Source organism: Bos indicus x Bos taurus, chromosome 7, assembly GCF_003369695.1.
Source record: "Bos indicus x Bos taurus breed Angus x Brahman F1 hybrid chromosome 7, Bos_hybrid_MaternalHap_v2.0, whole genome shotgun sequence".
Lineage (NCBI taxonomy): Eukaryota > Metazoa > Chordata > Mammalia > Artiodactyla > Bovidae > Bos > Bos indicus x Bos taurus.
In genome coordinates, this window is record NC_040082.1 from 96085043 (window position 1) to 96101446 (window position 16404).

The 16404-nt window shown below is 49.5% G+C and overlaps 1 protein-coding gene and 1 non-coding gene across 3 annotated transcripts in view; one reads left to right on the plus strand and one right to left on the minus strand.

Moving 5' to 3' along the window:
• The window catches only part of OLFM2 (olfactomedin 2), a 75508-nt gene extending 59104 nt beyond the window's left edge, over positions 1-16404 (plus strand). For both annotated transcript variants that reach the window (XM_027547800.1, XM_027547799.1), the window contains exons 2-6: positions 9339-9488; positions 12416-12562; positions 13064-13283; positions 13613-13719; positions 15240-16404. In XM_027547800.1, coding sequence (XP_027403601.1) covers positions 9339-9488; positions 12416-12562; positions 13064-13283; positions 13613-13719; positions 15240-15917 — 1302 coding nt within the window. In that variant the 3' untranslated portion in view covers positions 15918-16404. The remainder of the gene's footprint in view (positions 1-9338; positions 9489-12415; positions 12563-13063; positions 13284-13612; positions 13720-15239) is intronic.
• LOC113896723 lies at positions 5917-6051 on the minus strand. Its single transcript, XR_003512095.1, has one exon. It is a non-coding gene; the product is annotated as a small nucleolar RNA SNORA70 (small nucleolar RNA).

A 16404-nucleotide genomic window follows, 5' to 3' on the forward strand; every position in this document is an offset into this window, starting at 1 on the left:
TTTGAAGCAGATTGTATGGAAAGAGTAACATGGAAACTTACATTACCATATATAACATGATAGCCAGTAGGAATTTGCTGTATGACTCGGGCAAGGCATACAGAGGGTCCAGCCAGTGGACGGGTTGTAGGGAAAAAGTGTGATGTGTTCCAGGAAGAGTAAGATGACTGGCAAGGGTCCCCAACCTCGGAGATCTAATGCCTGATGATCTGAGATGGAGCTGATGTAATGATAGAAATAAAGTGCATAGTAAGTGAAGTGCATTTGAATCATCCTGAAACCATCCTTCCCACCCTGCCTGGTCCATGGAAAAACTGTCTTCCACGAAACCAAAAAGGTTGGGGACCACTGGCCAGAAGATGGGCCACAGAGAACAGGGTCGTGTGAGCCTTGTTGATTGCCTGTTACTCTGAAGCAGGACTCCTTTGCACCAAATTATGTCAAGGAGATGGTCTGGAACCAGAAGCCAGCCAAGTCACATGGCAAGTAAGATGGAGCAGCATCTCTGTCCCTCTTTGGCAGGACTTGATGCTCTCTTTCTTTATCTCTCTGCCATCCGGCTGTCTGTGAGTCTTCCTCATCTTGCATTCTCAGTCCCAAATCAAATGGACTTTCAGTGACTCTTTTTTTTTTTTTTGGCTGCACTGGGTCTTTGTTGCTGTAAGAGGGCTTCCTCTAGTTGCGGTGAGCAGGGGCTACTCTCTAGTTGAGATGCTCAGGCTTCCATTGTGGTAGCTTCTCTTACTGTGGCACACGGGCTCTAGGCGCTCCAGCTTCAGTAGTGGCAACATTCAGGCTCAGTAGTTGTGGTGCACGGGCTTAGTTGCTCCTAGTCACGTGGGATCTTCCTGCACCAGGGATTGAACCTTTGTCCCCTGCATCGGCAGGTAGATTCCTATCCACTGTACCACCAGAGAAGTCCCCCTGCTTTTTTTTTAGATTTTTAAAAAGTGGGCCATTTTGAAAAAGTCTTTATTGAATTTGTTACAATATTGCTTCTGTTTTATGTTTGTTTGTTTGTTGTTTGGGCCGAGTGACATGTAGGATCTTAGCTCAACGACCAGGAATAGAACCTGCACCCCCTGCTTTGGAAGGCAAAGTCTTAATCACTGGACCACCATGGAAGTCCCAGCACCAATTCTTCCCAATCATCTCAGTTTCATACCTGCATCAAACTCAAACGATTTTGACTTTAGGAAGTCACCAAATTGGCATTAGAGTGTCACAAGGATTATAATAATAGCAAAAGCAAACCCTTCTGTAGCATTACTGTCAATACATGCTGATGACTCTTCTCCTTGCTCACACATGTAGTCTTACTCATTCAAGCTTCCTGGCAACTCTGTGAGGTAGGTACAGGTATCATGTCCATTTTACAGATGAGAATATGGAGACTTATAGAGGTGATCCCACTCACACCACAGGGGAGGGGCCAAGCCAGTACATAAACCCGGCAGTCTGACTCTCGGACCATCTGACCTTTTCACCATCTGAGTAGGGAGAAGGAACGTCCAGAGAAAACGACTCATTTCTACCGTAAGGATGTTGTCTGGAAAGATCCTGGTGACATCACATGGGCTCCTTTTTTTGGGGAGGACCGTGGGAGAGAGCCTTGCCTGTTCTTGGTACTAAAAATAGTTAAGTTTTCTCCTGAGCATCTGGCATGCTTTTGTTTCAGGACATTGGGAGCCGCATAAATGACCAGCTTTCCCTTTTTTGAGTTGGCTGCTAAGGAGCTGGGAGCCAAATTTATGGCCCGACCATATGCTGGTTGTTCAGATTTTTAAGGGCTGGGTTTTTCTTAGCTTTCCTTCGAGCTCTAGCGTCTCTACTTTTTCTCTTTCTTCCCTTTCTCCCTTGCAAAGACAAAACTTTAAGGGACTGAAAAAAAAATCTTCACGAGAACAGTCCGTGTTTATTGTAGAGAACTTTTGCTTCAAGATACATTTAAAGATGGCAATAAAAATCCCTGCTTGTTCTCAATTTTAATGGGTGCATAGTGTTTCCCCCGGGCTTCCCTGGTGGCTCATGTGGTAAAAGAATCTTCCTGCAATGCAGGAGACCCAGGTTTGATCCCTGAGTTGGAAAGATCCCTGGAGAAGGCAGTGGCTACCCACTCTAGCATTCTTGCCTGAAAAATTTCATAGACAGAGGAGCCTGGTGGGCTATAGTTCATGGGGTCGCAAAGAGTCGGACACAACTGAGCAACTAACACACACACACACAGTATTCCTCCCTGTAGAGTTTTTAGTTTATTTCATTTACTTTTGGTGCACTGGGTCTTCGTTGCTGCATATGGGCCTCCTCTAGCTGTGGCGAGTGGGGGCTACCCTCTAGCTGCAGCACTCAGGCTTCTCATTATGGTGGCATCTCTCGTTGCAGAACACAGGCTCTAGGCATGAGGGCTTCGGTAACTGCAGCACATGGACTTAGTTGCCCCACAGCATGTGGAATCTTCCCAGACCAGGGATCGAGCCAGTGTCCCCTGCATTGGCAGTGGGATTCTTAACCACTGGATCACCAGGGAAGTTCCGCTGTAGAGTTTTTAAATCAGCCTCCCTATTGGCAAAAGGCCGGAGAGGGGAAAAAATTCCACTTGTCCAATTTTAGACAGCATTTTAATGAGCATTCTTATAGCCATCGAGTGAGTGCTTGTCCACACCATTTCCCTGGGCTACATTCTTAGAGTGGGATTGACTGGGTTAAATACAAAATGCAGAAGCCTGAAGGCTTTGGCTCTGGATTGACAGCCTGCCCTCCAGAAATATCTAATTCCTGCTCTCCTCTTTAATTGGAGCTCTCGTGCATTATTTTACATATCCTTGTAAACCACTTGCGGTCCTCTCCGGAACAAGGCGGGGAACAAATAAATATATGAGCCCCAAGACACTTCTGCTTCCTGATTAAATTATACAGCCTCCATGCAATAATATCTTTGACTCATTAAGAGGCAGCCGCTTGCTCTGTTCCTGTTGGCTGAACCCCTGATAGCCAGCACTTAATGGTTGGCGGCCCCTCCCCCCAGGATTCTGTGGCAATCTCTCTGCTCCCAAAAGAACCAGGAATTGTTTTCTGAACCAAGACGTAGGTGATGGAGCTGTAGGCTGAGCTGATGATCCTGGACCCAACAGCTAGAAAAACTTTCCCTGCGTGTCTCGTCCTTACTCAGTCCTGGACTGGTTACCAAGACTGCTGTTTAATTGGGGTAGTAGCTTGGGTGAAAGCATTTGAAAAATTCTGGGCAGAAAAGACAATTTGAGGAAGAGCTAGTTGAATGCCTGGCTTATGCTCTTAGAGCCCATTAGCAAGAATATTAAGCTTGGAACCAATCACTCAACCGACAGAGTGGCTGGCTTCCTCCAGTACGTTTGCTACGTTAGAGGTGAGATGGGCTACCAGACCAGAAGTGTCTGTACCAGGAGGGCTCTCACACCTGCTGATACAAACATTTCTGTTAGTGATGTGCTCAGTCGTGTCTGACTCTTTGCAGCCCCATGGACTGTAGCCTGCCAGGCGCCCCTGTCCATGGAATTTTGCAGGCAAGAATACTGGAGTGGGTTGCCACTACCTACTCCAGAGGATCTTCCTGACCCAGGGATTGAACCCTCGTCTCTTAAGTCTCCTGGACTGGTAGGCGGGTTCTTTATCACTAGTGCCTCCTGGGAAGCCCCTTCTGTTAGTTATAGGTGTTCTCTATTCCTAGGACTATGACCTCCAAGAATTTGTAGCTTTGGTTCCAACCTCAACCCAGTCTGGGGAACTGGTATTTAGACACTCAGACACTGAGCCTTCCAGGATGTTTTAGCAATTTCCCGGGACCTGGACTTGACTGTGTTTTTGAACTGGAACCCCACGGGTGAAACTCAGAATCTCTGCCATGCAGAGATTTGGCAGCCAAACCCCAGGCATTTAATTGAGCTGCTGCAGAGAATACCCCGGCAAGGTACGTCCAACGCAGACAATTACTTTAGGCAAGCCATGAAGGCCTTCTCTCCGTGCCACTTAAATCTTGCTTCTCTTTTACAATTCAATATTTCATATGTTGAGAGAAGACGGCTTGTTTGCTTCAAAGGACACGCTACAGAATGTAAGAAAGGGATGTTAATTATGTTGAACCAGGCTGCTTTGTCTCTGCATAAACGAAAATCTTCAGGGGATTCCGTCCAAATTGCTTGGGAACCAGGGCCAGGGGAGCACAGATGGAGGTGTTTGAACTCACATTCATGATTCTGTTTTTGTTTGTTAAGAACTATATTTGCTATGAAAAAAGGTGAAACTAGTTCTGTGTTCTCAGATCCAAGGGGGAAGGCATTCCTGGGTCACTCTTTTCTTTAAAAAATTTTTATTTTATATTGGAGTATAGTTGATTTACAATGTTGTGTAACTTTCAGGTGTACAGCAAAATGATTCACTTATACAGATTCATATGTGTGCTGCGTGCTTAGTCACTCAGTCGTGTCCAACTCCTTGGGACTCCATGGACTGTGGCTCGCCAGGCTCCTCTGTCCATCGAATTTCCCAGGCAAGAATACTGGAGTGGGGTGCCATATCCTACTCCAGGGGGTCTTCCTGATCCAGGGATCAAATCCCTGTCTCTTGTGTCTCCTGCATTGGCAGGCAGATTCTTTACCATTAGCGCCACCTGGGAAGCCCCACGTATACATATAATCTATTCTTTTTCAGATTCTTCTCCCATGTAGGTTATTGCGGAATACTGAGTAGAGTTCCCTGTGCTATATAGTAGGTCCTTGTTGATTATCTATTTTGTATATGGTAGTGTGTATAGTCCCCACTCCAGTACTCTTGCCTGGAAAATCCCATGGACGGAGGAGCCTGGTGGGCTGCAGTCCATGAGGTTGCTAAGAGTCGGACACGACTGAGCGACTTCACTTTGACTTTTCACTTTCATGCATTGGAGAAGGAAATGGCAACCCACTCCAGTGTTCTTGCCTGGAGAATCCCAGGGACGGGGGAGCCTGGTGGGCTGCCGTCTGTGGGGTCGCACAGAGTCCGACATGACTGAAGCAACTTAGCAGCAGCAGCAGCAGCAGTGTGTATAGTAGTGTGTGTGTGTTAATCCCAGCCTCCTGATTTATCTCTGCCCTGGGGTTACTCTTCTAACCTTGAGCCATTCTCCTTTTTAAAAAAAATTTTTTTTGTTTTTTTGTTTTTGGTTGTTGTTTTATTTATTTACTTACTGCCCATGCAGCGTGTGGGATCCTAGTACCCCAACCAGGGATTGAACCCACACACCCTGCACAGGAAGCCCAGAGTCTTAACCCCTCTGGACCACCAGGGAAGTCCCATGGGGCATCCTTCTTGTTTTAGACCAGGTGGGCTTCCCTGGTGGCTCAGATGGTAAAGAATCTGCCTGCAACGCAGGAGTACTGGGTCCAGTCCCTGGACTGGGAAGATCCCCTGGAGGAGGGCATGGCAACCCACTCAGTATTCTTGCTTGGAGAATCCCATGGCGGGCTACAGTCTGTGGGGTTGCAAAGAGTTGGACATGACTGAAGCAAATTAGCATGCACACATGAGTAAGGAGGGGACAGTGCCCAGGCTCTGGAGTGCAGAGCCCAGCGTTTGTCCAGGGGGCCACAATTAGGGATGTCTTTGGCCCCACAGCCATCCGGGATGAGCCCCTTTTTGTCACCATGATTTCAAATTTATCCACATTAAACTTAGTAAATCCTTACTTCTTGGAGATGTGGATCTTCTGGCGGCCAGGGAACTTGAACTTGGCCCTGCAGAGGGCTTCAGTCACACCTTGTTCTGCAGCTTGGTGTGGGTGGACATTATGACGTGGCCAGTATGGACCCTGGCTACTGTGCCCTGGGGCTTTCCAAAGGCACTGTGCACACCTGTCTGGAGCCTAGATTGCAGACAGCATGCCGGTCGTGAATGTACACTGGAAAGGACTGTCTCCAAGATCCCTTAGGGCAACCTGTACAGACAACAGGCCATCTACACGACCGAGGGGGCTGCTGTTTGCAGCCATTGCATGCTGGGCCCCCATGGGGAAAAGAGCGCAGTCGGCTTAATTGACTGCAAACCACCTGGACCCTTTCTGCTTGAAAGGGAGGCTGGGAAGGTAAGTGACTTCATTCCTTCATGGGGGAGACATGGACTCTCACAGAGGTGGTTGTTGTTGTTCAGTCGCTCACTCACGTCCAACTCTTTGCGACCCCATGGACTGCAGCATGCCTGGCTTCCCTGTCCTTCACCATCTCCCAGAGTTTGCTCAAACACATGTCCGTTGAGTCAGTGATGCCATCCAACCATCTCATCCTCTGTCACCCCCTTCTCCTCCTGCCCTCAGTCTTTCATCAGTGTCTTTTCCAATGAGCCGGCTCTTCACATCAGGTGGCCAAAGTATTGGAGCTTCAGCTTCAGCATCAGTCCTTCCAGTGAATATTCAGGGTTGATTTCCTTTAGGATTGACTGTCCAATGGACCCTTCAAGATTCTTCTCACAGCACCTTGTACAGTGGGGGTTCCCTCAATCTCCAAAATGTGTATTTTAAGGTGCAAGGAATGACTAATTACAATAGTTTCAGTTGGCATTTTATGAATGGTTTGTTTTTCTTATAAATTAGTGGAGGAGTCAAGCTCATCTGTACAATGATACCACTTGCTCACATTCCAATTAGCTTAAAAAAAAAGACTTTATTGAGTGGGAGAGAAAATAGGTGGGCTAATAGCTGGAATCTCTAGGATTGCTCATAATTCATAGTCTGGCTTTTATCTCTGCTACAGCTCATGGAAACAGCCTCTGCTGTGTGATAAGCAGCCGCTGTGCACATAGTCCATGGTAGTGGGGCTTTGTTTGTCTGTAAAACACTTGGGGTTTTATTAGACTTTCCTTCCTGTCTGTAGGGATGCATTATGAATAGGATTGGAATCTTCTAGTTTCTTCCCATCTCTTCAGTTTCCACCCATCTGCCCTGGTCTCCCACCCTCGACACTCCCAGTCTTTTCCGCGCCCCAGCAGCCAGGGGGCGCCTGTGAACACCTGAGTCTGGTCCTGTCTATCCTGTGATCAGAACCCACCATGGCTCCCACTTCCCTCAGACCAAAAATCAGTGTCCTCCCCATGGCACATAAGCACTGCACAGGCTGTCCTGTTCCATCCCTGTCCTCATCTGTCCCCTTCCCACTTTTCTCCTTGTTCCCTCTGTTTTAGCTATAGCCTTCTCCACGTTTCCCAAACACACCAGGCATGTTCCTGCCTCAGAACCTTTGCACTTGCTGTTCTCTTGGCTTGGACCATCTTTCCCTTGATATCACCAAGGCTTCTCCCTCACTTCCTTCATGTCTTTATTCAAATGACACCTTCTCATGAAGACCTTCTTAGGGCCCCTAAAATTGCAAGCTTCCTAGGTGACTCAGTGGTAAAGAATCCTCCTGCCAAAGTGGGAGACAGGGGGTTCAATCCCTGGATAGGGAAGATCCCCTGGAGAAGGAAATGGCAAGCCACTCTATCCAGTATTCTTGCCTGGAAAATTCCATGGACAGAGGAGCCTGGTGGGCTACAGTCCATGGGGTTGCAAGAGTCACACATGACTTAGCAACTAAGCAACAAGAACGTTGTCATTAAAATAAAAAAGATTGGGACTTGTGACTGGCTGGAAGTATGTTCTGGGGAAGCTCAAGGCGGCATGATGTATGCTCCATCCAGTGAGGATTTGATGCTTTTTGAGCAGTGTTTCTCCAGTTCCTCCATATATTGATCAGAATTGGAGGGTGGGCTGTGCTGTGTGGTGCAGCATGTGGCATCTTAGTTCCCAACCAGAGTTCAAACCTGAGGCCCTTGCAATGGAAGCACAAAATCTTAACCACTAGACCACCAGGGATGTCCCATTGGTCAGAATTTGTGTGCCCAATGTCCCTTCCTCTCTCCCCTTCTACTGGCTCTTTCATTCCTCCAGTTCAGCTTAAATGCCCGTCCCTGGTATACCTCCTCTGAGACTCTCAGCCTAGGGACACCCCTTGTTATGCTCTGCACTTTCTTTGTAGCATCCACTGCAGCATATCGTTCTAGAGGGCTTCTGGGGTGGCCCAGACGGTACAGAATTCACCCGCTATTCAGGAGTCCAAGGTTTGATCCCTGGGTTGGGAAGATCCCCTGGAGGAGGGTGTAGCAACCCACTGCTGTTTTCTTGACTGGGAAATCCCATGGACAAAAGAGCCTGGCAGGCTATAATCCATGGGGTGACAAAGAGCAAATACGACTGAAGCCATTTAGCATGCATGCACATAGTTCTGGAAGCATCAGTGGGATTCCATACTTGAAGTCTGCCTCCTCCACATCCGTGGGGAGCAATAGATACACTTTCTTCATTTCTCCTCTCTTCCTAGTCCCTCTCACAGACCCATGCCTGGCATACAGTAGGCACTCACTAGATATTTTCTAGTAAGTTTGGGAAATTATGGCTGAGTTCCCGGATGCACATGAGCATTTCAAAGGCTCTGATAAGTCCTGCATTAAAAAAAAAAACAAAACTCATTTCACTCAGCATTACACAAACATATTTGACCACAGAGCACCCCTTTTCCTCGCATGCCTGATAAGATTGCCAGGGTTCCAAGAAGCCAGGTTTGGGAAACAGCCATAATTGATAATTGAATTATCTAAGTGGCATCATCTAACTTGAAATTTAGTGTAGGAGTCTGAAAATGATGCCTTCCAGGCAAAGACTTGAAGGTCTTGGTGAGGACTGTATCACCCTTTGGCCATTACCTTGCTCGGGCTTTTAGGGAGCAGGAGTTGCGGAAGCCGGAATGGCATAGGTGGAGGGTTTTTTTTTTTTTTTTTTGGTATTTATTTGGCTGCATCGGGTCTTGGTTGCTTTCCATTTTGATATACAGACTGTAGTCGTGGCACATAGGCTTAGTTGCTCTGCAGCATGTGGGATCTTAGTTCCCCAACCAGGGATTGAACCTGAAGTCCCTGCGTTGCAAAGGTGGATTCTTAACTGCGGGACCATCAGGGAAGTCCCCTGGTCTATGTTCTAATGGTGGTTATGGAGGCAGTGGTGTGTACGTGTGCAAATACGTGTGAGAGAATGAACTCTCATTTTGTGGAAGGGCTTGTATCCCACAGTTCCTTGCTGTGTTCCTTCACCCCTTGTACCTCAATCTTGTCACCTGTAAAATGGGGCTTTCCCTGAGGAAGGATTTAGATCACACACCCCTGGCACGCAGAGCACATGGTCTGGGACATCCCAAGCATCCAGGGAAGGGCATCTGTCATCTCCCTGGGATCCCCTTTTTCTGCCAGGGGGTGAGGGGGTGAATCCCTCTTGGGGTTCCCGCTCTCTGACCCTGACCTCCTCGCAGACCCTCTTCCAAAGCCCAGAGGAAGGCTGGCAGCTGTACACCTCAGCCCAGGCCCCCGACGGAAAATGCATCTGCACGGCTGTGATCCCTGCGCAAAGCACCTGCTCCCGAGACGGCCGGAGCCGGGAGCTGCGGCAGCTGATGGAGAAGGTAAGCACCGTCCAGGTTCCCCTGTGAAAATCTCTCACTTCCCCACCCTCTCCTCTGCTTCCCACCAGGTCAGCCGGGACTGGATCTAAGCCATGATTATGCAAAGCTGGTGGATAACCTGGCTGCCCTCCGGGTGGGTGTTTTAGTCAAAATCTCTCTGCTGCTTCTTTGGAGAAGAAGCTGAGCACTGTGTGGACACAGGGAAGGTGAACTCCAATGGCAAGCATCTGCATCTCTGGTGTGTGAGCTCCAACCGCACTATGTATTCAGCCTCAGGACTCAGCTGCTAAGAAGGGTCTCGCCCTCCATCCCAAGATACGTGAAGATTCCTTCCCCTTCTGATTGTGACTGATAGAAACTGGTCCCCGTTCAATCCAAGCACTTCCCAGGTGGCTCAGTGGTAAAGAATCCACTTGCCAATGTAGGAGACTCAAGTTTGATCTTTGGTTTGGGGAGATTCCCTGGAGAAGGGAATGGCAACCCACTCTGGTATGCTTGCCTGGAGAATGCCAGGGACAGAGGAGCCTGGCGGGCTACAGTCCATGGGGTCAGAAAGAGTCAGACACGACTTAGTAATTAAACAACAGCAATTCAATCCAAGGATATTTGGGTGCCCTTTACAGGCTGATTGCTGTTCTTTGCCACTACCCAGATGAACTGCTTATGAGTCAGTTCTGAAGTCAGTGTTGAAAGGGACTAGCTACCTCCCACCATCCTCTTGTAGAGGAGGAAGCTGAGGACAGAGACCCTTGTTGGCACCAAAGTCTTGTCTGCCTGCGACACCAGAACAGTCCAAGATGACCATGTGGTGTCCCCTGATTGTTTTTTTTTTCCTTTCTTTTTTTATTTTTTAAGTTATGAAAGTATGATAAAGCATTTACAGGAGACTTGGAAAATACAGAAGTTACATATAGTTCTACTATATATTACAATTTTTTTAAGCAGATAAATTTTTTAGTTGGAGTTTTAATATCAAAGTCTCAAAAATAAATAGAATGCATAGACAAAAAGTAGAAGGATATAGTAGACCTGAAAAGCACTGTGAATCAATTTAGCATAATTAAGATTTATACAGGGATTTCCTGGTGGCTCAGAATGTAAAGAATCTCCTGCAATGCAGGAGACCCAGGTTTGATCCTTGGATTGGGAAGATCCCCTGAAGAAGGCAATATCCAGTATTCTTGCCTGGAGAATCCCATACACTTAGGAGCCTGGTGAGCTACTGGCTATGGGGTCACAGAAGAGTCAGACACGACTGAATGATTTTCACACATACACACACACAAGATTCATACAATTTTCACACAACAGCAAAATACAAATTGTATTCAAGTTCCCGTAGACTGTAAACCTAAAACTAAACACATCCAGGGGGTGTCCCCTGATTATTGACAATGACTCTTAAAATGTTTTGTGACGTCCAGGATGGCTATCAGGCTGTTTGTTGGCTTTCTCAGAACTTCCAAGTGTCACATGGACAATGGTTCAGGAATGTCTGCGTATTTCAACAAGCATCCAGCGTTGTCTCTGAGTTCACCTTGACTGGGAGGAGCTCACCTTAGCCAGGTGGAGGTGGGACCTAGGGAGCCCTCGGGCTGATTCAGAGAGGTCAGGGCAAGGGAGGTTTCATTCCATCATTTACTCGTATTTACTGAGCATCTAGTATTTATTGAGAATTCAGCTGTGGACAAACCAAACACCAGGTCTGCCTCTGAGGACCCCACCTGAAGGAGGCAGATGAATAAGAATGTTCCAGGTAGTATTCACAACTGGAAAAAAATAACCCCATAAGGGAGAGAGGGTGAGTGGCCCCTTGAGGGAGGGTGATTGGGGAAGGCCACTCTGAGGAGGTGATGCTGGAGCTGAGACATGAAGGGTGAAGAGGAGCCAGCTGTGGGAAGACGAGAGGAAGAGCGCTCCAGATAGAGGGATCAGCAAGTGCAAAGGCCCAGCAGTCGTGGACAGATGTAAGAGTTGGACTATAAAGAAAGCTGAGTGCCAAAGAATTGATGCTTTTGAACTGTGGTGTTGGAGAAGACTCTTGAGAGTCTCTTGGACTGCAAGGAGATCAAAACAGTCAATCGTAAAGGAAATCAGTCCTGAATATTCATTGGAAGAAATGATGCTGAAGCTGAAGCTCTAATACTTTGGCCACCTGATACAAAGAGCCAACTCACAGGAAAAGACCTTGATGCTGGAAAAGATTGAAGGCAGGAGGAGAAGGGGGTGACAGAGGATGAGATGATTGGATGGCATGACCGACTCAATGGACATGAGTTTGAGCAAACTCTGGAGATGTCGGAGGATAGAGGAGCCTGGGGTGCTACAGTTCATGGGGTCGCAAAGACTCAGACACGACTTAGCAACTGAACAACAACAAAGGCCCTGAGAAGGGAAGGAGCTTTGAGCCTATGAGAGTGAAGTTGGGCTGGTCGTTGGAGTAGATGAACATGGAGAGGAGGCAGGCCAAGGGGCAGAACCAGCTCGCAGGGTCTGCAGGAGAAGGTGACTCAATCTTCCTTTTGAAAAACTCCCTCTCCAGACTCTCCCAAGGGTCCAGAGGTTAAGACTGTGCGCTCCCACTGTAGGGGGCATGCATTTGCCCCCTGGCTGGGGAACTAAGATCCCACATGCTTCTCAGTATGGACAAAAGAAAAGAAAAAAGAAAAATTCCCTCTGGCTGCTGTGTGGAAACTTGACTGCTGTGAATGAGGGTGGAGGCGAGGAGAGCAGGGAGGCAGGGAGAGGTGGGAGGTGGTGGTGGCCAGACCAGATGGATAGATTGGGCGTGCTTTGGGAGGTTGCTGGTAAGGTCGGGAGGAGAAGGTTGGTTGGGTGTTTAGCCTCTGGCCCCACCAGGTCTTGTCTGCGGCATCCCCGGGGATGGGGACAGGAGTTGGGCTCGCCCTAACCCTCCCGCTTCCTAGGTTCAGAACGTCTCCCAGTCCATGGAGGTTCTTGAGTTGCGGACGTACCGGGACCTCCAGTATGTGCGCAGCATGGAGACCCTCATGCGGAGCCTGGATGCGCGGCTCCGGGCAGCCGACGGGTCCCTCTCGGCCAAGAGCTTCCAGGTGTGTCCTTCAGGGTTCAGGTCAGAGGTCAAAGGAAGAACTGGGATTGGTGCCCATTACTTCCCGGAAGGACAGAGGGTTGACTGGGATCTGCGGTCCTAATTGGGCTGAATGTCAAGAGTCAGGTGTGCATCAAAGATAAGGGGTGGGATTGCTGGCACCAACTATGTGGACATGAGCAAACTCCAGGAGATAGTGAAGGACAGGGAAGCCTGGCATACTGCAGTCCATGGGGTTGCAGAGAGTAGGACATGACTGAGCAACTGAACAACAGCAATTGGGGTTGGGTAGGAGGGAGGCTCAAGAGGGAGGGGATATGTGTATACATTTGACTGATTCACTTTGTTGTACAGCAGACACCAACACTACATGGTAAAGTGATTATACTCCCATAAAAATAATACCCCCCCCAAATGAGTGAAGTTGTGGGTTGAAGGTTGGAGCCAGGTCTGGGTCACTGGTTAGGGGTCGGGATCAGCACAGGTTCCCTCTTGGGGGCAGGAGCTGAAGGACAGGATGACAGAGCTGTTGCCGCTGAGCTCAGTCCTGGAGCAGTACAAGGCGGACACACGGACCATCGTGCGCCTGCGAGAGGAGGTGAGGAATCTGTCCGGCAGCCTTGCCACCATCCAGGAAGAGATGGGCGCCTACGGCTACGAGGACCTGCAGCAGCGGGTGATGGCCCTGGAGGCCCGGCTCCATGCCTGCGCCCAAAAGCTGGGTATGCCTTGATGTTTGACCTTGACCCCTGACCTCCACCTCCAACCCCAATACCCTCTGCGTGTTCAGAGCACAGTTTTGACCTCTAACTTTCAAACGTTGATCCTTGACTTTCCTACCCAAGGCCAAAAATAGACCCCCAAAACGGGAAATGGCCCTGATCCTACCCCTCCTCACCCCCAAGCTAACTCCACCTTGGGACCAGATCTCTGGATCTTCCCTCACCCCTGGTCCCAGCGCTTCAGTTTGATCACACCCCCTCAGCCTTGCCCTGTGTCCCTCGGACTCTTCCCATCCTCCACCCTCATTCCCCCTGTTGCTGCCTCCCAGGCTGTGGGAAGCTGACGGGGGTCAGTAACCCCATCACCATTCGGGCCATGGGGTCCCGCTTTGGCTCCTGGATGACGGACACGATGGCCCCCAGCGCGGACAGCCGGGTGAGTGTGCTCACGCCGGGGGTCAGAACTCGGGGGCAGGGAGACATAGCCCGTGGTGCTCCATAGGTGCCCAGTGACTCCACATCAATGATTATCTTGTCCTAGGGTCTCCAGGGCCCTTGACCTGCCCCTGACTGTCTGTCTAGTGACCACCAAGTGACCAAGAACTTTCCAACTCTGTGAATCTGCAAGTCAGCTGATGTCCAGTGACTGTATAGAGACTAATGGTTTCTAGTACCACTGACCAGCTCCCAGTGAGCACTGATCTCAGAATAACCACCAGTGACCAGTGCCTTCCCAAGGACTAGGATCTATGAGCACCACTTGATGACCTTTGAACTTCCAGTGACCCCCATGGTCACAATTGCCTGTCACCTCTGGCCCACAGGAACCATCCATTAACTGCTCAGTGACTATCCTAGTGACAGATATTGGTCACTGGGCAGCCACCGTCATAGATCGTTCAATTAGTTATGTCTGATTCTTTTGCAGTCCCATGGACTGTGGCCCACCAGGCTCCTCTTTCCATGAGATTTTCCAGGCAAGAATACTGGAGTAGGTTGTCATTTTGTTCTCCAGGGGATCTTCCCCACCCAAGGATCGAATCCGTGTTTCCTGCATTGGCATTCTTTACCACTAAGCCATCTGGGAAGTCCATAATAGCCACTTCTCCACTGTGATCATTGACCTCCTGAGGCATCATGGTGATTTAACCAAGGGGTTAAGAGCCTGGGTTTGAGGGGAATTCCCTGGCTGCCCAGTGGTTAGGACTTGGTGATTTCACTGCCGGGGCCCAATTTTGACCCCTGGTCAGGGAACTAAGATCCAGCAAGCCACACAGCATGGCTGAAACCAAAAAACCACCACCACCACCACCAGCAAAACGAACAAAAAGAGCTTAGGTTTGGGAATCAGACTTGGATTTGTATCGCACTTCCACCAGTTCTTAGCTAGGGAATCTCGGGCAGGTTCCTTAATGTCGCTGAGCCTGAGTTCCCTTATCTTCAAAATGGTTATAATAATGTCAGCCTTACAGTTTTTAAGATATTTAACCCAATAACCAGCACTAGTAAGAGCACTCGTAATTGCTAATTACCATGGGACAGTGAGTGATGTTGACGGAGAGGATGATGGTGACATGGCAGTCACCTATCGTTACTGGGATTACCCAAAGCAGTGGGTTCAGGTGACCTCTTGCCACCCCAGGACAGTCTCATGACTGCTAACTGTCCCATATCCAGTGACCAGTCAATTCCTAGGCCCGGCGAGTCTCCAGGGACTGCAGTTTCCCCTGATTCTTGGGGATCAAGCCCTGTTCTCCGAGTGTCTAAGACCAATGGCACTGGCCCAGTGACCCCAGTCACTGGGATGTTGCCTGGTCACGAAGGGTCACCAGACGTCCTGTGATTGAGTAATGACCACTAAGTGACTGTTGACCCCTAATGACTATGTGATTGATGTGTGACTGTTGGGACCCCTGGTCAGCAGTGGCCCAGCAGTGACCAACAGCTCTCTCGCAGGTCTGGTACATGGATGGCTATTACAAGGGCCGGCGCGTCCTGGAGTTCCGCACTCTGGGAGACTTCATCAAGGGTCAGAACTTTATCCAGCACCTGCTGCCCCAGCCGTGGGCCGGCACCGGCCACGTGGTGTACAACGGCTCCCTGTTCTACAACAAGTACCAGAGCAATGTGGTGGTCAAGTACCACTTCCGCTCTCGCTCCGTGCTGGTGCAGCGGAGCCTCCCCGGGGCCGGCTACAACAACACCTTCCCCTACTCCTGGGGTGGCTTCTCGGACATGGACTTCATGGTGGACGAGAGCGGGCTCTGGGCCGTGTACACCACCAACCAGAATGCGGGCAATATCGTGGTCAGCCGGCTGGACCCGCACACCCTGGAGGTCGTGCGCTCGTGGGACACTGGCTACCCCAAGCGCAGTGCCGGCGAGGCCTTCATGATCTGCGGCGTGCTCTATGTGACCAACTCCCACCTGGCCGGGGCCAAGGTCTACTTCGCCTACTTCACCAACACGTCCAGCTATGAGTACACGGACGTGCCCTTCCACAACCAGTATTCCCACATCTCCATGCTGGATTACAACCCCCGGGAGCGGGCCCTCTACACCTGGAACAACGGCCACCAGGTGCTCTACAACGTCACCCTCTTCCATGTCATCAGCACCGCCGGGGACCCCTAGGGGCTGCCGTCGCCTGCGCTGCCACATGAGGGCCACGGGGGCCCTTTCCACTCCGCTGTGTCCCTCCAAGTTTATGTCTCTGTCCTGCCCTCTCTTTCCCTCCCTCTCTTCCTCCCAGTACTGTTTTTTCTCTCTCCACCTTTGCGCCCAGCTTTCATTCTGTGCCTCTGTATTTCTATTGGTGCGTTTTCTCTGTATTGTCTCTTCTTTATGATCTGATTTTGATACATCTTTTTTTTTCCTGATGCCTCTCTTTCATTTGATCTGACTCTCCAGGTCTCTTTCTCTCTCTCTGCTTATCTGTCTCTCTCTCTCTTCCCTCCTTCCCTTCCCTTTTTGCATCCCACCCAGACCCTCTTCTCCTCTCCCCACATCCCTTCTTCCCAACCCAAGGAGTTGAGTGCATGGATCTGTTTCTTTTTTTCTTTTTTTAATTTACACTTTTTCTTTCCGGGTTGCCGGAATAAACGGGATCTTTGACATTTGA